General features: G+C 40.3%; 1 protein-coding gene across 3 annotated transcripts in view; it reads left to right on the plus strand.

The window, feature by feature from the left end:
* Nucleotides 1-22,180, plus strand: part of PDS5A (PDS5 cohesin associated factor A) — a 92,259-nt gene that overhangs the window by 64,855 nt on the left and 5,224 nt on the right. The window contains exons 27-34 of one of the 3 annotated variants that reach the window (XR_005601704.1): nucleotides 2,436-2,568; nucleotides 3,188-3,307; nucleotides 4,448-4,510; nucleotides 8,426-8,565; nucleotides 9,597-9,702; nucleotides 12,171-12,523; nucleotides 13,572-13,722; nucleotides 15,549-21,852. Coding sequence is in view for 2 of the 3 variants with exons in the window: in XM_039550528.1 (XP_039406462.1) it covers nucleotides 2,436-2,568; nucleotides 3,188-3,307; nucleotides 4,448-4,510; nucleotides 8,426-8,565; nucleotides 9,597-9,702; nucleotides 12,171-12,523; nucleotides 13,572-13,722; nucleotides 14,303-14,338 (1,102 nt within the window). In the remaining variant the exon portion in view is untranslated. Of the gene's footprint in view, nucleotides 1-2,435; nucleotides 2,569-3,187; nucleotides 3,308-4,447; nucleotides 4,511-8,425; nucleotides 8,566-9,596; nucleotides 9,703-12,170; nucleotides 12,524-13,571; nucleotides 13,723-14,302; nucleotides 15,503-15,548; nucleotides 21,853-22,180 lie in introns of those variants that run through there. The other 2 variants (XM_039550528.1, XM_039550529.1) reach the window with 2 other exon arrangements.

Below are 22,180 nucleotides of genomic sequence, written 5' to 3' on the forward strand. Positions count from 1 at the left end.
GTCTTTTGCTCCTTACATCTTGCAATGAATTTAAAAATTTTAAAATATAGTTAACACTTAAAAATTGTTCAAGCATGTTGTCTCTCCCACCACACAGCTCTGGTTTTAGTATTTTGGTTTTTCGTTGTATTAATTTTTGATGAAACTGAGCTTTGTTGGTATTGTATTAGGCATTTATAACCACATACTGCAACATACATCATCCAAAAAGCACTTCTTTTTTGGCACCAATAAGCTGGTTCAGATCTTAATTCTTTTTGCACCTTCACTTACGACAGTCCAAGTCTGATTCTTTCTCTAAATGTAAAGCGTGGTGTGCTCTGATTTCTGAGTTACTTGATTCACACCTGGTCAGACCTGAAGTCAGTGAAGATTTTTTACCTGATCAACAAATCTACATTTTGTCCCAGGACTTCCTGTTCCTGGCAACATCTGAAAGCATTCTACAGCATGTGCTTTATCCAAAATGCATGGGAACAAGTTCTGATTTTCAGTCACTGAGTTAATACTTTCTTTGAGAAGCACTTTCTAGTGTGCAGAGCTTTTTTGGACGCTCCTTGTATAGCTTTTCTTTGTTGTCGAATTTCCTCCCTCATGTTTGTCACAGACTGGCTGAACTAGCCAGAAAGGACTGCTCCAAACAAAGAAATACTCTGTAGGGGAATTTTGGCAGGAATACTTCTCTGAAGAGTCTCCTGAGATATGAGAAAAATGTTTTCTATTCAATGTGATTCAGTGTTTCTTCTAACAGCTCTGAGTGTCTTAGTGTTCACTTTAAAGTGTTAACAGAGATGCTTGCAAAGTTGGAAAAACAGGCTTTGCAGTGTGTTTTGTAGGTTTCTCCCTAGTTCGTTTTGGTTCACGTGGCCTAGATACAGTGATGTACAGTAAATGCATACTTAACAGTTCCTGAACCATAATCTGTGATACTTACTGATGAAGTTTTTTAAGCTTATCCTGCAGAGGTATGTTTGGGGTTGGTTGTTTTTTATCTTGATACTGTCTCAAGTGTGTCTCTCTTCCTAATTCATATTCTGAAATTACTGAAATGGATACAAAGAGTGATTTTATGTGACTGTGTTCCTCTAGGTGCATATTATTTTTTTTACATAAAATCCCACTGCTGTTTTGGGCAGGTCTTGTTCAGAGTTGATAATTATTTATGTAATTTGCTGATTTAATGAGAAAGTCAAGATACTGAATATGAGTTAACTGGAATTACCAGAGTATAATGTGTTCTAAGTAGTAATCTTTGGGTGACGCTGGATTTTGCAGAACTTGGGCCAGGGTGGTATGTTACTTGTCCTGCATTCATCCTATTCAAGTTCTTGAAAATAGCGGATAGATGGATGTAAATCTGTCTAACAGATTGATTTACTATAGCCTTTGTAGCTCTTGGATGCAAGTCAGATTAGTGACAGTTTCTTGAACATCAGATAGCTTTTTAAGTATTTTGATGCACGAGCCTCTGAGCTTTTGAGAGAAATGTCCCTTCATCTCTTTCATTACAGTTTGGATCAGCTAAGAAGATTGGGGCCTTTGTGAACAGGGAATTCTAATGTTCAGTCATCCTGTTTTTCTTGAGTTTTATTATCTCTTTCTATGAAATAATCTCTCTTCCAAAGCTTCAGAATTAAATTAGCTACTGGCAAAGCCTGCATTTCTCAGAGCCACCCATACGTCTTTACAACTAAGTACTATTTTATCATACTGTGACTATTAACCCTCTAACCATATGCAGCTGTGGATCTTGATAGCAGGTGACAGCATGGATGAACCAGTTGTGCTTTATATCATAATTGAAAAAATTTTAAAACAAACTTTCAGTCAAAATAAAATGTATTCTCACTATAAATAAGCTAGATTTAAAGAAAAAACCTAGGAAAGCTAATTTCATTATGTTTTACCTGGGAGAATTTTTGTCCCATATGGAACATTAGCGGGAATCTGACCTGCTTTTTGGATCTCCTCTCCTATTTGAACTGCAGTATTAATCCATCTTGTGTGGGTAACTGTCTAGCAGCAGCATGATTTGTTTAAGCCTGCCTTGAGTGTGCTCATGGTACGTTGTTGACAGGGACATAGTGCCTTAGTGATTACAGAATTTCATTTGGGTGATGATAGCACCAGAATTCCTGCTTCTATTCATGTATGGGAGAGAAAAAGTTGATTGGCTGGGCAGTATTTACAGATGTAATAATAAGCACACTAATTTGGCAGGTTTACTCCAAGGAGTACAGTTAAGACTCTGTGTTGTAAAGCTCTAGACTCTGTTTACACCATTATATGATGTTACCTGTTTATGTCTTCAAATTGATTTTGGTTGCTTAAGAAAAAGCTAGTACAGTTAAGAAAATTTCGTAAAGCTTTGCTGTATGTAGGAGCTGTAGTATGAAAGCTGGAGTGTAATTGCTTGTGGTTTTATGGCTTTTTAGGTGCCTGTGGTTCATGCTTGAAGTTTTAATGACAAAGAACGAAAACAATAGCCATGCCTTCATGAAAAAGATGTCAGAAAACATCAAGCTTACCCGAGATGCTCAGTCTCCTGATGAGCCAAAGGCCAATGAAGTAAGAAATGCAGTTGAGATTAGTGCTGGGTGATGAGCTGAGGGTTTCACAAGCAGGATTTGCAGAAAGTCTGAAAGAACTAGCTCTGACATTTTTATGGTTTTTTAGAGAGACTGCTAATTGCAAGCACTGTCTGTGTGTTTCCAGTCTCATTCTTACAAAACCTTGCTGACCTCAGCCAGTACATAATACCTACAATTTTAAAAAATATTGCTGTTACTGCCTGCCTTATTTTAACAACTCTTGCCTAGTTTCCTGACATAAGTATCTTCTGCTGTTGGGGGTGGAAATACTGCATTATACAGCTGCTGTTAAACCCATTAGTTTCTAGCAGAGATGAGAAACCATTTAAGGTGATTTGATTGAGCAAGAGGTTGAATTGTACAGCATAGTCATGTAAAGTATTACTAGTTTTTATAAATAGTATCATATGAAAAATGAGGACTTCTCTGTGTGTTTTAAGACCCAGCAGTATGGTTAATGATATAGTTACAAAGTATGTCCTTAGTGGTGGTTATTTAAATGCATAGTTTAAACTTTCTAAAGTACTGCGTTCTTTCTACGCTGTAAAAACAGTAAGTAATTACTAAAGCATGCTTTTCTTTTTTTTTTCCTCTAGAAACTTTACACAGTATGCGATGTAGCACTATGTGTAATCAACAGCAAAAGTGCTTTGTGCAATGCAGATTCACCCAAGGACCCTGTATTGCCAACCAAATTTTTTACACAACCTGAAAAGGTAAATTTGTTAATTTTATTTCCAAAGTAGTAAGGGGAAATGCATTTTTTTTTTTGATTGAGAGCTGGTTATCTCCATAAGATAATGAGTGGGAAAATGCATCTTTTATTATCAGCAATTAATTTTTGTCAGCTCTATGCTGTGCTATCTATGTATTATGAACACGTGACAGGAATGCTTGTAACAAGGTGAGAGCTAATTGAAATTAATACTGATATGCTAGCATGTATTGCTGAATTATTTCTTTAGTGTGTTTTACAAGTGCATCTGAATATATGAGAATATGTATATATATTTTCTGACTGTATTTCTGTATTAGAATGCAAATCTGACCAAAAAAAGGGAACATTATTTTACGTTACCTGTGGTATGTTTCTGTCTGTCAGTAGTTGTTCAGCTGTTCTGCTGGCTGTACAAGCTGGTCCTCTTATTGCCTAGTAATCGCCTTGGTGAGTACAGCTCTGCTGTCAGCAGTGGCACTACTGCTCTCCAAGAGACAAAGTTCTGAAAAGTGTAAAGGGAGCACAAGTAATTCTCTGGACCAGACCTGATGTTTTGGTTGTCCTGGAGAATGTACTGGCTGACATTTTTTCAGTACCTTAGAGTGTTAATTGCCTTTCCAGAGTTTGTTTAAGCAAAATTTGGTTTCCTATTTAATTGTGAAATGGCAGATGCCATGTAACAGTGAGCTGGTGTCTGTGGTAGCTACCTTTTTCAGTTACAGGATTTCAGCCTGTGTAAATTCTAATACTCTGAGTGGCAAAGGTAGCAACTTTCAACTTGTTTAGAGAAAATGGCACTTCCTTTCCTTTGTTAAGATTTCCCATTAAAAATGTGCAAGTGAACAAATAGGGAGAGCAGTTTTGCATCATTTTGAAACAATTCATGTCACAATAGAAGGAAAAATGTTCATCCCAATTTCAGGTATGGCATACTGTCATTTAGTAATGCTCACTGCAGATCTCCACCAAAATACTAGTTTCACCTATCTTTATTAGATTGACTCCTTGGTCAGCAGGTTGCATGGTGTGAAGTATGTGTAACACTTGATAGTTGCATCTAATTTGAGAAGTCGGTTGCATATAAGAAAAAAGGTGAGATTGAGACATCAAACACAAACTAATTTTTACTTTTATACAGGATTTCTGCAATGACAGGAATTACATTTCAGAAGAGACAAGGGTTCTTCTTTTGACAGGAAAGGTACTGTATTTTGACAAGTTGCAAGTCTTTGAATATTACTTGTGATTTTTAAAATGTTCTGGACTGTCATGGTTTAAAAATTATATTAAGAGCTCATGTACAGTAATTTTTGACTCTTTTATTTGATGACATATAATTAATTCCTTGAACATACTACCTGATGAATACACAACACCAATATTGTTATCTGTACAGGTTCTTGATTACAGTTTCTTCCATTACTGAAATAAGCTTGGCATAAAGTTATGATGCATACAGAGAATTGTGGTAACACTAGCATTGGAGATCTTAAATTTTCAGTTGTGACATTTTTAATATTGCTGGTAATGCTGTTAAATTCAGCTGCAAATGTCTATGTTCTTTTGAACATCTCATTGTATTTCAGGGAGTCCCTTCCAACTGGAGATATTCTATGATTCTAACATCCTGTATTTGCAAAGCAAAGCACCTCTGGGAGAGGCTTTCCAAAATGTAATGCAGAGTTAGGTTCAATACAACAGTAGGAAATATCACAGAATCATTAAGGCTGGAAAAGACCTCCAAAATCATCGATTACAGCCATTGACCAAATACCGCCATAGCAGCTAACCACAGCACTAAATGCCATGTTGAGTATTTCTTGAATACTTCCAGTGATGGTGACTCCACCATGTCCCTGGCCAGTCTGTTCCAATGCCTAACAGTCCTTCCAGTGAAGAAATTCTTCCTGATTTTCAGCCTGAACCTTCCCTGGCACAGCTTGAGGCCATTTCCTCTTTCCTGTCTTTTGCTGCCTGGGAGAAGAGGCCAATCCCCACCTGGCTACAATCTCCATTTGGGCAGTTGTAGAGAGTTTTAAACACCCCCAGCTCCCTCAGCTGCTCTTCATAAGACTTTTGCTGCAGATCTTTCCCCAGCTCTGTTGCCCTTCTCTGGACTCACTCCAGCACCTCAGTGTCCCTGCAGTGAGGGACCCAGAATCCGAAACAGAATTCAAGGTGTGGCCTCACCAGTGCTGAGTAGAGAGGGACAGTCACTGCCCTGGTCCTGCTGGCCACACTGTTGCTGACACAGGCCAGGTGCCATTGGCCTTCTTGGCCACCTGGGCACAGCTGGCTCATGTTCAGCAGCTGTTCACCAGCACTCCCAGGTCCTTTTCTGCTGAGCAGCTTTCCAGCCACTCTGCCCCAGTCTGTAGCACTGCCTGGGGTTGTTGTGACCCACGTGCAGGACCTGGCAGTGGGCCTTGTTGAACCTCACAGCACTGGCCTTGGCCCATCAGTCTGTCCTGTCCAGGTCCTTCTGCAGAGCCTTCTGCCCTCCAGCAGAGAGTACTGCCACCCACTTGGTATCATCTATGAATGGACTGAGGGGGCACTGAATCCCCTCCTCTAGATCATCAGTAGAGATACTAAACAGGACTGGCCCTAACACTGCTCCCTTGGGAACACCAATGGTGACCAGCCACTGCTGGATGTGGCACCCTTCACCACCACTCTCTGGACCTGACCACCCAGCCACTTCTTAACCCAGTGAAGAGTGCAAACCATGTGCTGCAAGCTTCTCCGAGAGGATGTCTTGGGGGACAATATTAAAAGCTTTAGTGAAGTCCAGGTAGGCTACATCCACAGCCTTTCCCTCCTCCACTAGGTGGGTCATCTGGTCATAAAAGGAGATCAAGTTGGTCAAGCAGGACCCATCTTTCCTAAATCCATGCTGTTTGGGCCTGATCCCCTGGTTGTCCTGTACACGCCATGTGATCTCACTCAAGATAACCAACAGATTAACCATAACCTTCCTGGCCACCAAGGTCAGGCTGACAGCCCTGTAGATCTCCCAGATCCTCCTTCTGGCCTTCTTGTAGATTGGCATTGCAGTGGCCAACCTCCAGTCATCTGGGACCTCTGCAGTTAACCAGGAAAATGATGGAGTGGCTTGGTGAGCTCTTCCACCAGCCCCCCTCAGCACCCTCAGGGGGATCCCATCCAGCCCCATAGACTTGTGAGTGTCTGAGTGGCTCATCAGGCCACTTACTACTTCCTCTGGGATTGCAGCAGATCCATTCTGCTCCATGTCCCTGTCTGAGTTCAGGGGCTGGGTAGCTTGAGTGTAACTGACCTTTCTGTTAAAGAAGAGACAAGGAAGGCATTAAGTCTTTCAGCTTTTTCCTTGTCCTTGGTTACAATGTTCCCCTCCATGCCCAGTAAGGCATTGAGGTTTTCCTTGGCCCTCCATTTGTTGTCAGTGTATTTGTAAAAACACTTTTTATTATCTTCCTTTGCAGTGGCCAGATTGAGTTTTAAATGAACTGTTATATATTTATTACGTATTTTTATATTATATTTATATAGTTATATGCAGAAAGGTGGTTTAGAAGTAAACATATCTCTTCGGGGTTCTCTGATACAGTTACAACATTTTAGATCTTGCTGTGGCTGATGACTTGACCTATGTGCTCAGGCTGAGTAGGCAACAGGAAGTTTTTTATTTTGTCACTGGAGAGCAGTCAAGGAAGTTTTCGTAGCTGGCATGTCACATTTTTCATGTAATTTTACATTTCCTTAGAGGCCAAGTTAACAAATTAAGACATTCTCAAGAAGAAAAAATAATTCCCATGTGTGGAAGCTATGATGGAGCAGGCAGGAGAAAGATACTACAGATGCTGGAAAATATTGGCCAGCAAAAAAAGCAACAATCTCTGTAGAAATGGCTTGTTACTGGACAAATGTTCAGTGACTGCATCATCCTAGTGCTATTCTGCACAGCATTTACTTAAACATATTATTCTTTTACTATAATAATTTGTTTAGTTTACTGAGTAGCTGAGTTTACTGCATGTCCAAAGAAGGAAAACTAAATGAGTGATGGGTCGGGTCTGGAGGACAAGTCTTATGAGGAGCAGCTGAGGAAAATGGGGTTATCATTCCCCCCAGACATAGTGTTCTAACACAGGGCTCTGGGGGTCCCAGGGCCCATCACTGGGGTTGAAGACAGAGAAAAAGATGGGGTTAAATGTTTCTGCTTTGTCACCTCCTGATTGTGAGGTGACCAGCCTCATCAAGTAACAGCCCAGTGTTATCTCTGATCCTCCTTTTGCTTTTGACGTATCTTAAAAAGCCCTTTTTGTGACCTTTATAGTGCTGGCCAACTTGAACTCTAATCAAGCTTCGGCCACATGAATTTTCTCCCTGCAGTGGTGAACACCATTCCTGTAGCCCTGCCATGTTGTCTGTTGTTGCTTCCAAATACTGTATACTTTCCTTTTCTGCCTAAGTTCCAGAAGAAGATCCCTGCTCAGCCAGGCTGGACTTCTGTCTCACTTGTGTGACATCTTACTCTTTGCGATTGCCTGCTCCTGTGCTTTTAAGAGATGGTTCTTAAAAAGTGACCAGCGTTCATAGATTGCAGTACTTTCAAAAGTAGATTCCCAGAGCATCCAAAAGTATTACAGCATCTAAAGTCTGCTGTCCCCGTATACAGGGCCAGAGTTGTCCATAAGGCCAAGGGCAGTTGATCCAGAAAGATCCTGTAATTTCTTGTAGAATTATTCATTGCTGGTAGTGTCCTGGCTGGGTGGTCAATAGTAGACTCCCACAACAATATCTGCTTTATTTGCTTTCCTATTCATCCTTACCCAGAGGCTCTCAATTCTGATATTGCCTAACGTTTTGGCTTTTGTTGAGACTTCTCCAGCTAGTGTGCCTTCAAAGCATGAGAGAGAGAGAGAAGGGCAGTTGATGAAGTGCACTTAAATGACAAGAAGTAAAAGGATTAAACAGTGTTTTTTAAGTAAAGATAAGGTTTGTCACTCTAAACTGATGGCATTGTGATCAAGACTGTTAATCCAGAAAAAGTATTTTAAAATACTCAAGAAAATATTTGTAAAATTATGTATCTGAAGTTTGCATTTTTTAAGATGTAAACATTTTTTTCTAGCCAAAACCAACCGGTGTATTAGGTACAGTAAACAAACCATTATCTGCAACTGGAAGGAGACCATATATTAGAACTACAGGATCAGAGACTGGAAGCAGTGTAAACTCTGAGTTGAGCTCTTCTGCAGGAAACAGATCAAGGTACGGCAGTTCAAAATACATTTCATCAGCTCTTTACTTCATGTTCTCCACTGTGCTTGCAAGTTTTAGGACAGGAGATGATTTAGTCTGTGTGCTTATGTGTTTGAGGAGTGTCCTTACTTTGTCTGGTTTTAAAAAATGTAGTAGTTCTCAATAGGTAAAATCTCCATACTTGCTTTTTGGTTCAGTTTGTGCAGTTGATGTTTTGATGTATATTAGGATGTATAAATTAGGATTAATCCTGATTGGAAACAAGAAACTTTTTTGATGTAGATGTAATATTCTGATCTACATGAGATTAAGAATGATAAAGCTTGTTGAAGCAGGCCAGGGTCTCATTGGAAAGGTGGACCATATGATTATAATATTCAGTGATTCTTCTAGCAAGCATTATTTTTACATGGATCCAGAGTTTTAAAATTTGTTGTAAATCTGGAGAAACAGTTTACACTTTCAGATTTTAGTATTGTTTAATTTGGTTTAGAATTGATTATGTGACTAAAATAAAGGGTTAAAGAAAGCAGAGAAAGTTAACTCTAGTTGCTAAATTTCATAAGGCCAAAAGGAAGTATAACTGTTGAGAATTTGCTCTGTAAGTGTGCATGATACAAGTTGTAATAATCTTGGCTTTTTCTTTTTTGTTACTTTGTTTTTAAAACTATGAAGATTGGTCATTATTGGTGTTTATTATTCTTCCCCACATTTTCCAGTATTGGCTCGTTCTATCTGGAAAAAGAACACAGCCTATTTTACAGCTCTGGTCTTAAGTTTGCAAAAGGCATTACATGGTGATGTGACTGTGGTAAGGGATTTGGCTCAATGACCAGCCAATTCCTTTCAGACCTTTCCCAGTTCTGGGAAAGAAAATATAAGTGTGGACTCTGCCAAATTCAAATGTTTTTAAACTAATTTAGCCTATTGTGTTGATTCCCACCCCCCCCTCGCCCCCCCCCCCCCCCCCCAATAATTCCAAACATTTTTCTTCTTTTCTGTATATTTTTGTTTTATTATGTCTTCCATGATGCTCCCAGGGAACAAAGTTCAGATATATCAGAAACCGGAGTCAGTGAAAATGATGAAAATCCTGTGAGGATTATTTCAGTCACGCCAGCAAAGACAGAACCTGTGAAAAACAAGGTATGTCCAGGGATTTTATGGACTGTGTGTCTATAATAAACTTGGCATTGGGCCTTTTTTCAGTCCACATCACTGCGGGCGGTCTCTGAGGAAATGGTAACATCCAGTTTCATTTCATACAGTTCTATCAGCTTCCTAGCCTAACAGAAGACCCTTTAATTTCAAAACTGCTGTTTATTTTATCCAGAGTAATTTATAGAGCTCATTTGAATGGCCTTCCTCCTTCTTTTTTAAAATTCCAAGGTTACTCCCACCTTTATTCCACGTTTTCTAAAATAAGTAACAGTGAGGCTGGGATTTAGAGTGGAAGTTCACACCTGTAAAAAGCTTTAATGGAAGTTACTGCCAAGAAAATGTCAAGTGGTCCTATAGCATGAAATAAACATCTAATTTTTGGATTTTTGTCACAACTAAAATCTTAATTAAACTATTAAAAATATATTTTACGGTTCTCCCCTCTTTCATTAAAGAGAGAACACCATGTGTAAATCATAATGATTTTTTAACTTACAAAACATACGATGGCATGAATTTTAACACAGTTGAGTCCTGCCCATGGGATAGATTAAACTCAAACAGCTGTACAGCACGCTGGGCTCTGCCTGGCTGGGAAGGACCTGTGGGACCATCCCCGGTGAACAACCAACAGAGCATGAGCTGGCTGTGTGTCTTGGCAGCAGTGAGGGCAGCAAGCTGTGTCCTGAGTAGTCAGCAGATTGAGGGATGTGTTTATTCCAGCCTATTTGGCATTCATTAGGCTATGCCTGGAATACTGTGTCCTCCCCAGTTTCATGCAGATACTGAAAAACTGGAGAGAGCCTTGCAGGAGGCACCAAGATTATAAAGGTGTGGAGAAGTTGTTGTGTGAAGAAAGGTTTGAAGTATTGGGTTTGTTCAGCTTAGAGAAGAGAAGCCTTGGAGAGGATCATTCAGTCTTTCAGTATCTAAAAAGTATTTATGGAAAAGATGGATGGAAGGAAGTATTCTCAAGGCTGCTTGCTGGAAGGAAAAAAGGCTAGTGGGAGAAGTTGCTTCAGGGGAAATTCTGTTTGGATGCAAGCAGAAAAAAATACTAAAAAAAGAAAAATCTACATTGTGAAGAAATTTAAACACTGGAACAGGCTGTCCAGAAAAGTGGTGGAATATCACTGTTCATGGCTTGACTTTTCAAGGCCCTGGATAACCATTGAAGCCCTACTGCCAACAGAAGATTTGACAGAATGATTTTCAAAGATCACTGCCAACCTAGATGATTCTGTGATTAAAAACAGATTTTTGTAATAATGTAGGGATACATAGACGGTTTAGGCTGTATGATTTTTAAGAAGTTAAATATCTGCTTAATCTCTTTTTATTAGATGAAATCAGAGTAATAAGCAGGTGTTTTGTATTTGTATTGTGACATAGAAAAGTTAGGCAAAGCACATAAAAAGTAAATTTAAAAAAAATGCTTTCTAGGTTCTTGAAGTTGAAATTTCAGAGTGGATATCTGTAAAGTTCATATGAATAGCACGTGTGTCTGCTATGAAGCTGCTAGAACAGTAGTAAAGATTACAGAGATTGCCTGACTCATTTGAACACATAAGAAATAATAGTAGAGTATTTAACAAAATAAGTCCTTGGTTCAGATACAGCACTTAGTATAGTGACATTGGTTTGTTTGAAATTACTAAGTCATCCCAGCCATGCTTCTTCAGTATCCTTTTCTCTACCCCTTCTCCCAACTGCTTTGGAAGTCAGTGATCAAATGAAGGCTTAGCATCCAATTGCTTCCTCTTTGATTCCATATGAATACTGCTCTGTGTAGAGAAGTACACTGCTGACCCTTTCTGTTTCACATATACAGACACCTCTTCATGGTATTTAATCACTTCTTACCTTGTTCAGGGTATTGAGAAAAACATGCATGTAGGCCATACCTATTTAGACATGACAAAGAATTTAAAAAACCAGCAAGTTTCATCTTTGGTGTGGTCTTACTTCTTTATTCCCTACAAGCCTTGGGTTTTTCTTTACTGGCACTTAGGACTTTGGTAAACAGCACCTTCACTGAATGTTGGTCTCAAGATTTGCATGTGTGGAAGTAAATAGTAAATATTGCTGTATAGGAATAGCTCTTCTGCTCCTCTCCTGTCATTTGACAAAGAGACAGTAAAAGGAGCTTGTCCAGAAAAACCATCATGGGAGGAGCTGAAATAATTAGTCTTACTGTAGTCTCTGTCCCACACAACTAAAAGATACATTGGGTGCAGATATTAACATTACACACAATGTAGAAAATATTTTTGCAAGGATGAGGTTCAAAATCCCATTTAGTAAAACTTATTACTAGGTTTAAGACCACGTGATGTGTTTTCGTAACAATACTTAGAGTTTTAAAAACTCGTATTTCTCTTGAAGGAAGGTAACCGTTTGAGATTGCCTTTGGGAATCTTTTTTTCTTCACATTCATGATTTTTATTTTCTAGGAGATTAATTCTGATCAGACTACACAAGGAAATAGCACTGAACGTGGGAAAAAAAGAACAGCAACAGCATCTGGAACTGAGAATATTCATCAAAAAACAGAAGAAAAAAGTGTAGAAGAAACAGGTCCATCGCTGGCAGCAAAAACCAGAAGAGGGCGACCAACCAAACCGGAACCTCAGGGTACCACTGCAAAAAACGAGGAAACAAATAAACCACCTGTCAGGGGAAGGAAGAGGGCAGCAGCCAATCAAGAAAGTCCAGGGAGTTTAGAGGCAGGTAATGCCAAAGCAGCAAAACAGCAAGACACAGCAAAAAAGCCAGCAGCAGCACAGAGACAAATTGATCTACAGAGGTAAAAATAAATAAATAAATAATAAAATACGGGGGGGGAGGCGGTGGTCCTTTCCTATCTAAAGTCAGACCCTGAATTTGCAATTACAACAGACCTAGCATAGTTAAGGGCACAACTAAACCACAGTGGATGCCATGGTCCACCATATGTTGCATTGAGTTCTATTTTTCAAAGTGAATACCTGGGTAGCTGGTGTTGGAGAAATGAATTTCTTTGGTCAGAACAGGATAAACTTTACCCGTTTTCGCCAAATGTTACTTTATGTCTGTTGCCTCTTCATTTCCCTTCCTGGCATTGCTGTGTAAAACAACTAAGAGTTGAGGTTGTTTCAGTGCATTCATTAATCCCAGGCACACAGGCATTTGGGTTCTCTGCTGTGCTTCACTTCATTGGTAGCAAAGGCTTGGAAACTGACTATCTTTAATTAAGAGGAAAAATTGTAATTCTGACTATTTTCGGTTATTTTGGGTCTGTGTTTGTTTTAATATTAGCAGTACTGTAATCTATTTTAAGTAACTGAAAAATAACATTTGGAACTTCGTAAACTACAGAACAGCTTTTGGATGATAATCCGGGCTACTTTAGTGTTTAAACGTGCTGACTTGGTTTGCAATATAAGCAATTCATAATGCACATAAACACGAGATGTCTGTTTTGCTGGACCTGGTACCTAATTAATGCAAAAGTGTCCAAAGTCGTAGAGCAATAAGGTCTGCAGACCAGTGTGCTCTAAGGAATCACAAATTAATCTAAAGGAAGAAAGAATCATTGGAATAGTTTTTCTGGAGATTTGTAAGTTGAAGATCTTGCAAAGAACTTTGAAAAAAAATAGTTACCTTCTTAGAGTAAGGTTTATAGACCAGTAAAATGTTCTGTCTGTCAAGAGTGTAATATTTGTGTACTGCTTTGCAATGCTTGTTTAAGTCTTCAGAACAAATTGCACTATCCATATCCTTTAATAAGCTACTGTATCAGATAGCATCTTTAAAATATGTAATATCTCAGTGTTTCTTGGACAAAATACCAAAACATTGTTAACGTTTTTCAGAAGCCAGGTGCTTGGAAGTGATGGAGATTCACTGTTGGAGATAGACTCAAGTTCAGAATACTCTCAGAATGCAATGGATCTTTTTAAGGCCTGTGGGAGCAGCCAGGAAGATACTGAGGATACAGAGATAGCAGAGGGAGGCTTCCTTAAGGTGTAGCAGGCATCTTGTATAGGACAATTCTCTCTTTTTACTTCTTTATTGCAGTTTATACAGTAAGGAATCAAAGAAATTTGTGTGTAAAAAACACTGTGTCTGATAGGTTTTTTGCTTCTAAGTAGACATGTACAAGTTACTGTAAGTACTTGGAAAATATTTGAAGTAATGCCTATTCTAAAGTAAAATGGGCTGTTTTTATAAACCTGGGTAATTCCAGTTAACTAGATCAAGTTACTGTTCTTAATCTCTGATTCCAGTGAAAGCAGGGGATAACTGTTTATATTTATGCTGAAAAAACATTACTCAGTTATGGAATTATGAAATGCACAACTCAAGTTGTGTTACTTTCAAGTTTTTCAGGAAGTTGTGCTATACAGTAAGGAAATTCAGTTGTATTCAATTAATTATGTAATTGTTGAGAAGATATGAGATGGAGATGGAGTTGGAAAAATCACAGTATAAAGAGTGTAAAAGCTGAAATGTAAACAATATTTAATAGGATTTTGATTCAGAATCACTTGGAATTTCCATGTCCTTACGATTAACTTTCATTTCCTTTTTTCCCCCCATAAAGGTAAAAAGAAAACTTGCTCGAAAAGGGAGGAAATGATGGCCAAATAAAGGCATGCTCCAAGCTTCTGCAAAAACTAGGATTCAGAAATTTCCTGTACAGGAACTGAAATTACTTCAAAACACACAGCTTTCAGCTCTGAAACCAGAAGGAAAACTATGCTTCCCTTTCACATGAAATTAATCCTTCTCAATGGAAATGTAAAGCAGAAACTCTTGAGAAAGAGGCTAAAAGCATCTGTACTTATTTCCCCAGAGACTTTTTTTATGAAAAGTCAATAATTAAGCAAATTGCTTAACACTTGGTTCCAGTTCCTGCATTCTGGAGTTTAAAAGTGTATTTACACCATTAACTTTCATGCTGCATTTTTTTTTAAAGAAAGTCAGAGAAGGTCCTTACACTGACATTTAAAATTCATGATCCTAGAGCCAGGTATTCCCATGTTTCACAGAAAAGGTAGAAGTCTACTGAATGGATTTTAAACAAGACTAGAGGAAAAAAAAAACACAAAAAAATTTTTTTGCTTTACTTTTGGAGACTGTTTTATGTATAATTCTTTCTGCCTGCCTACTTTTCTGCAAAAATAAGATGTACAGATTTCAGTTCCCTGCTATGAAAAGTCATGTGGTGGCAATTTTATAAATGTTGCTTTCTGATTTTTATCAGAGTGGGAAAGTAATCACTTAAAATTATTATTAATTTGCAAGTAGACATTTCATTTTTTAATTTTCCCTCCATTTTAGTTTAATATAATTTGCAATAAATGTACATATTGATGTTTGTTTTATAAAAACATATATCACTTTTAAGTGTTTTTACTCCTGTGGTTCTGTTGGAATATTCTAAATTTTAAAGGAGTAAAGACAGTCCAGCATTTGATTTTATAATGTTTGTCACCAGATTTTTATTATTGATGTAAAGAAAAAAAAATCAGTTTTTAAAAATAGTTGGACTTTGGCAGCTTTGTAAGGAAAGTTGGAAATGTTTAGGATTGCTCTCAATTTTAAGCATTGTGCTGATTGGAAGTAAGTCTGTTTTGCATTTTGTCTTCCTGTCCAGGCTCATTTTTTAATGTTTATTTTAGAAGATTGTTGCATCAATATTATGTTTCCTGGCATTGTTCAGCATAGATACAGTGTACACTTTTATGTACACATGATCATATTTAAGTTTGTTGCATAAAATAAACGCTTCTAGGTGTCATATGGTGGTCCTTTTTTTGATTTTTTTTTTTTTTTTTCTTTCACAGAATACTAATTGCTATATCTGTATATGGGCTTGGACGTTCACAGAAGTATTGTACAGAGCGAAGGAGTTGTAATGCAGACAGTAACGTAGTTTAAAAGTTAAGTTTTTTTGGTAAAGTTACAGTGCTTTATCTCGTGAAGGGGGTTGGGTTGGTCTGCAGAGTGACAGTGAAGAGTTTGCTTTGTTTCCCATTGCCTCAGTTCCCTATTTCTCTTCTGCAAATTTTGAAATCCCTTGATTCATATAGAAGAGCTGGATACTGGTGGCATTAGTTAAGGATTGCTTGTGCTCCTGAAATGGGTAGGGTGCAGTTGTGTGCTCTCAAACATGAGTTAAATCTCTCTTAGCAAGCATACAGCTGATGTTATTTTTCTTCTGTGCATAAAGCAGTGTGTGCAGCTCCCCTTCTAAAGCAACCTGCAGTGCTTTGACCTGAAGGATTTGAAATGCTTTTGACAGAGGGAGGCCGGGAGTTTTTAAAATCATTGAATTACGCATCTGTCAGGGGTTTGATTTCTAAAACTGAAATAATTTCACAAGGTGGATTTACTGATGAGAATGCAGTTTCTTTTTGGTGCTCTGGTCAAATACTTCCCTCTCACAAAAGTTAGAGTATTTTGGTTTAAACTAATTTTAAAGTGTTTTAGTGCTACCTGAAAAAGATACTTGCTTTTAGAAATGAGTTTTGGTACTTAGTTGTGTGCCTTTAACAGTGATCTGAAATCTGGACTTGACAAATCCTGCAAGCAATTCAGATTTGTTTCCAAAAGCTTTGCTTTTTTTGGAGTGGATAATTATTGGATTTTTTCCTTTTTACCTCTTTTGGTCAGTTTTTAATTAGTTACAATGTCAAATTACTCAAGGAATCATCACAGAATAATTTAGGTTAGAAGGGGTTTCTGGAGGTTCAGTGCCATGCTCAGGGCATGGTTTTCAATTGTCTTTCTTCAGATGGGATTATGTTGAGTTTCTTTCTCTGGTTTTTTTTAATGTGGACATTTGAGTTACTTTGGTATGTTGATTATCAGTAGAGTCAATTGGTACATTCATGGAGCAAATTTATTCTGGGCATAATTGGCTGAGCCAAAATGCAGCATACAAGAATTACCAGAGGGGTCTAGCGGTGGCCCCCACTGACTCTTCTCAGAACTTGCCCCAGACAAGGCTGCACTTGGAATTTCCCTGCCTGCCCGCACTGTTCCTGTTCAAGCCCTTGGGGCAGCTGTGGTGCTGTCACGAGCTGCCTCAGTGATGGGTGGGCACCTTGGTGTCAGAGCTGCACCCAGGGGCCCTGAGTGCTGACCGCACACAGGAGGCAGCCTGGAGAACCAGGACAGAAGGCACAGCCACCGTTTTAACACAGACATAATTTATGCATTGCCAGTGCTGCTGAGGCCTTAAAAATAAGATCTATTAAAGAGTAATGAGTATAAAACTCTGGAATTGAAGGCAAAGTATTTTGAAGAAAATGGAGGGTGGTAGGGTGTGTGTGTGTGTACTTGGCCATATATCAGTTTTCAAATCTTGTACATGAGTGGGGATTCTCCCATTATAATAAGGAAACTGATGCTCAGAGTTCTTCACTTGTTAATGTGTGATTAAGAATAATAGGAAGCCCAATAAAACACAGTATTTATGGCTTTTTACCAGTGTAGGATTTAAAGGTGCTGAGGTTTCACATTTAGTTACATAGTTAGAGCAAAGTTCTTACCATCTTTTAAGTTCCCATCTTCATAAAAGTCTGGCTGTGTTTCTTAGCAGACATACATTTATTTCTGTTTCTTTCTGTCTTCCGATGCCTGGATTGCATGGTTTTCATCACAGTAAGACAGGAAAGCTGTTCTGAGAACATACTTTGTAATGTTCTAAATTAAAGCTCTACCACTCAACAAAACTAAATTTGAATAGTTCTTTTGGATGAAATAATGTTGTCTAGAGCAATCTTAAACAGGAGAAATAATATGCATTACAAACCTTTTCTGCACATGCTGACAAGCCCTGTAAATTTTAGTACTGATAAATAACAAAAAAATGTTACCTAAAATGTACTTCTAGCTGTTAGATACTTAGCTCACATTGTTGGACCAAGTGCAGCATCAGACTGGTTATTGAGTGTCAAGTTAACTGGTGGGGCTGTCACAGCTGAACTGTTTCCTCTAAAGATGAAGTAAGATGCAGGATCACCAAACATTTACAATACATGGGAAACTTGCTTCTTAAAGAAATCATCCATGCAGATTCTAGTTCTCTTGCATGTGTGCGTTGTTATTGTCTTTATCAGCAGTAATAGCTCTGTTTGTGCCTGGAAATCAAATCTCAAATTGATGCTCAGGGAAATAGCCCAAACTGAAGAAGCCTGGCTGCAGATGCACAGAGCTGGTAACCAAGCATTAGTCACAGAGTGGCTGGTTTCAGCCCATGGCATTGTATCTCAGTGCAGGAACAGATTTGCACAAGGAGCAGCAAGGTGTTAAAAAGCAGGGAGCAAAGTCCTTCTGTACAGCAGCACTTTTTGTGTCCCTTGAAGCCTTTCTCTTCTTGAATTTCTGACAGGAGGGAATCATCGGCTGATGAGTATCCTGGGTATTCAGATGGCCAGAAGGAAACTCAAATAATACTGTAAAATACTCTTAAACTTCAAAGACCGACAGTAGCTTCCATTCCTTAAGAGATTTTAATCCAGACATTCTGTGGATTGATTTGCCTCAGTTCCTCGAAGGCAGAGAACAAGACCGGACTTCCTCAGGAGCAGAACTTGGAAGTGGTTGCTGATAACCTGTCCCTTCCCAGCTGCACAGCCTGAGTCAGGAGAGTGGATCCAGGATGTCCTTTTATTTCTTATTTCTAAATGAGAAACCAAAGGGGGCAAATGACCCAGTTGCTCCCATTAGAGATTCCTTAGCACCAAGTCAGTGTGGTGACCCACAGGATGACTACTTCCACAAATCACACCCTAGTATACTTCAGATTCAGAATAGGAACATCTCTGACTCCAGGGAACTTCCCAGCACTATTTTTTGCAGTCTGAAAGGAGATGAGCAAGTTTCTGGCATGTGCACCTGCTTGTAAAGAAACTAGTGGGACCACAGCCAAAGGCTTGTTGCAGTTGAGACCTCCTGCTCGCTCAGGCCCGAAGAGCTGAAGGCATAGCCCCATGTGCTGCGGTGAGTGGTAGGAGCAGCTCTGCAGCCGAACTCTGTCAGCATCACCTGTGCTGGGAGATGCTGTGAGCGTGTTCCTCAGAGCCCTGGTGCCATGTCAGGCAAAGGGCAGTCGTCATACCATTGGAACAAATCCTCCTGTTACCTGATGGAAAGACGTTTCCAACCTGCACCAGAGCCACTTCTCTCTGCCTAGGAAAAGTCCTGACCCTGACACTTTTATCAGGACTGTGGGCCTGTAGTGGCTGGGTGTTGTGAGCCAACAGGAGGAAGTCAGGCTTGTGGTGACCTCTTCAGCTTTGGCAAGAAATTACTAAGGAGCCATTCAACTTTGAACCTGGGGGATTCGTCACCAACTGTGCAGCTCTATCCATGGTCAGCAGAGCCAAGACATCTATGGGCAATGCAAGTGGGTGGTGCAGTTGAGTCTTGTGTTACTTGGTGAGGAGGGACAGCCAGCAGGAGACACCTGCTTTTCACTGGGAGCACAGGTTATCCAAGCTAATTTGTAACTCACTTAGGTCATGCTGGCAGCCTTGTAGTCTCAGCAATGTGCCAGCTCAGGCAAAAAGCTTGACCAAATAGCTCTGGAATACTGAGCATCCTCCTACAGCCCTACCAGCTGCAAGAGCTCAAATCATAATGCTGCAGGTTGGGCATGCTCCAGAACAAGAAATACATGTTCTGCTCCTTGGTTCAAGCATTTAATTCTCTCATTGCCCTGGAAGCAGAAATTGATGTGTTGACTCTGATGCCCCAAGGAGCTCTTGAAGCAAGAGATGGAAGGTGATTATGGCTGTTTCTTTGGTGTTGGGTCCAATGGCTGTAAAGCAAGTGGGAAGTCACTGTGTGCCCCAACTGTCCCCAAACCAGAGACAAGCTGGGTTTATGTTGGTGGCAGAGGTCTGAGCCATCAGTCTCCTCTCAGGAGGTTTATGTGCTGTCTCCAGAGCACATGCAGGGTCCCCTGTGCAGCTCACTGCTCCTTGCTGCCCACACATAAGCTCTTCTCCATTTCCTATGAAATTAGGAGAGACTGTCACTGCCCACATAATTCAAGCCATCACCTGCTTCCATCCCTGAGTGTTCCCAGGAAAGGAGAGAGTAATCTGTAACCTGGATAAATTATTCTGGATGGTGGTGCAGCAAACACTGTTCATCCTTCCTCATGCTGGTAGGACAGGACAGGATTCAGGCTCGGGCATGGACAAGGGAGCTGCTCTGCACACCTGCTGTGTGAGCTTGACAGAGTACCTTGGTGCCTTTCCTTAGTGCCCTTTCCAGTCACCTCTTCTCAGCCTTGCAGTACATTGGTTCCCAGCTATTCAAAGCCCTCTTTGCTGTATCCATCCATGCCTGCACATTGTGTCTTCTGCATTACCTTCTCACTTGAATCTTATATAAGCTTAGCTTTGAGCATAAAAGGATTTGGGAAGAAAGCAGACTCTGCCTTGATTAATTTCTGAGGCTTGTGGGGGGCCTGCACATCGCAGTTTATCAGGCTCTGCTTTAGTAACGAGCTTCTAAGGTCTGGTTTTCCCACAAGGACCCCATGTTCAGCACTGCTATCCCTCCATCCTCCCTCAGTCAGCACCTGGTTCCTGCTGTTACCACTCCCTTTGTCAGGAGGGTTGTTACTCACAGTGCACTTGCCATGCAGGTTCTGGAGCTGCCTCAGTCTGTCAAAGTATACTAAATGGCCAAATCTCCAATGCTCTAGGGAAGTTTTCTAGTCATCTGGACTATTACAAGACATGACAGAAGATCCAGCATTCCCTCATGCAGAAACAGGGTGTATTTTTAATCCTTTGTAGCTTCCACACGTTTAAGAAACACCAACCCCCCACAGACTGCACGCAGAAGATCATGGTGGCATTCACAGCAGTCCTGGTGTGTTGGCCATGAGGTAGATGTGGTTGTATCTCTGGCTCTCCAAGTTTCAGGTACCTTCCTGGTAAGATCATCCTTCAGAGTGTATCAATGTGTATAAATACCTGAATGGGAGAGTGTAAACAAATAGAGCCAGAGGTACAGCCCTAGAGAAATGAATGGAAATAGAAAAATTTTCCTATTTCCTGGCCAAACTTACTCCCAACCAATTAATACCAACCTGAGATCACGTCTCTTGTAGGTGACTGGTCACAGCCAAACACCGAGCACTGCATCCACTCCCTTGACTCATCACCCCCCCGGCTGGCTGTAGGCTTCTGTTCCTTGGAACTTTTCTTGTGCCTGTGGACAGGGGGATGGGCACTGCCAGTGCTGTGGCACCACTTCTTCCCCACTGCCTTCCTCCATCTCCTTACACACTTTCTCCAAGAATGTTGTGTCTGACCAACACAATATTTTCCCACATAACCACCGTATATTAGATGCTGTTTGGCCATTTTTGAGGGCACCTCTACCCCCAGAGCTACAGTCAGAGGCATAGGGGCCTTCTGTTAAATTTACTAGGACAGATCTGCCATCTTCCTCAGACCTCAAGAGCTCAAGTCTATTTTTTATTTGGTCACTCTTCAGCCCTGAAATGGTAATGTGTTTCTCTTCCAGAAGACCACTTACCCTGCTGTGCCCAAGCCCGCTCCTGCTGCCTCATGGCAGCTGCACCACGTGCCAGGGGGGTGGGTACTCACTGCCTTTGGCCGGGGAGCAGGGCGGGGTTCCTGCTCTAAGCATTTCCCTTGCACACATTGTTTCATGAGGGTGGTTTTGGAAGCTGCCCAAAGCAGTTGGCCAAAATGATAACAGAATTTCATTTGATTCTGCATCATTGAGCTGCTTTCTTTCCAAAACATACCTTTAAGCCAAAACATGGGTTGTTTCTTCTTTTGGGTTGATGGTGGGGTTTTTTAACCTTTTTGCTATTAAGAGGGCTTTTTCATTTCACACTTGCAGGATGTGGCCCCTTTTGTGTATTTGCTTCTTTTGCAGTCACATCGAACAGATCCAGGCCCCCTGAGTTCACAGTCTCTTATGTGGACAGCTGGCTCCCTCCAGCCCATCTCAGCCGAGCAGGACGTGGCTTCCCACTGGATATGGCCTCCCCAGGGCTGTGCAGAGAGGCAGGATCATCTCCCTCAGCCTGCTGCTGACACTGCCTCATGCAGCCCAAGATACACTTTGCTGCCTTTGCCATGAGCACAGGTTGGTGGCTCACGTTCAGCTTGGTCCACATCCCAAACCCCCAGGTCCTTTTCTGCCAAGCTGCTTTCCAGTTATCCCAGCCTGTATTGGTGCCTGGGTTTTATCTCCCCAGGTTCAGGACTCTGCACTTCCCCTTCCTGAATTCCTCACAGATAAGAACCATTCACAGGTGAAAAGAATGGCACACAAACAATAAATACAAATAATGACTCTCCCTTAGTTTTTAAGGAATTTTGGGGGTTTGGTTTGTGCTTTGTTTTTTTTCTCCTCCACCTCAGCATTGTCTGACCCAGTGAATTTTGGTAACTACTTTGTTTATACATGTTTT

The sequence above is a fragment of the Corvus cornix genome, chromosome 4, assembly GCF_000738735.6.
Source record: "Corvus cornix cornix isolate S_Up_H32 chromosome 4, ASM73873v5, whole genome shotgun sequence".
Classification (NCBI taxonomy): Eukaryota; Metazoa; Chordata; class Aves; order Passeriformes; family Corvidae; genus Corvus; species Corvus cornix.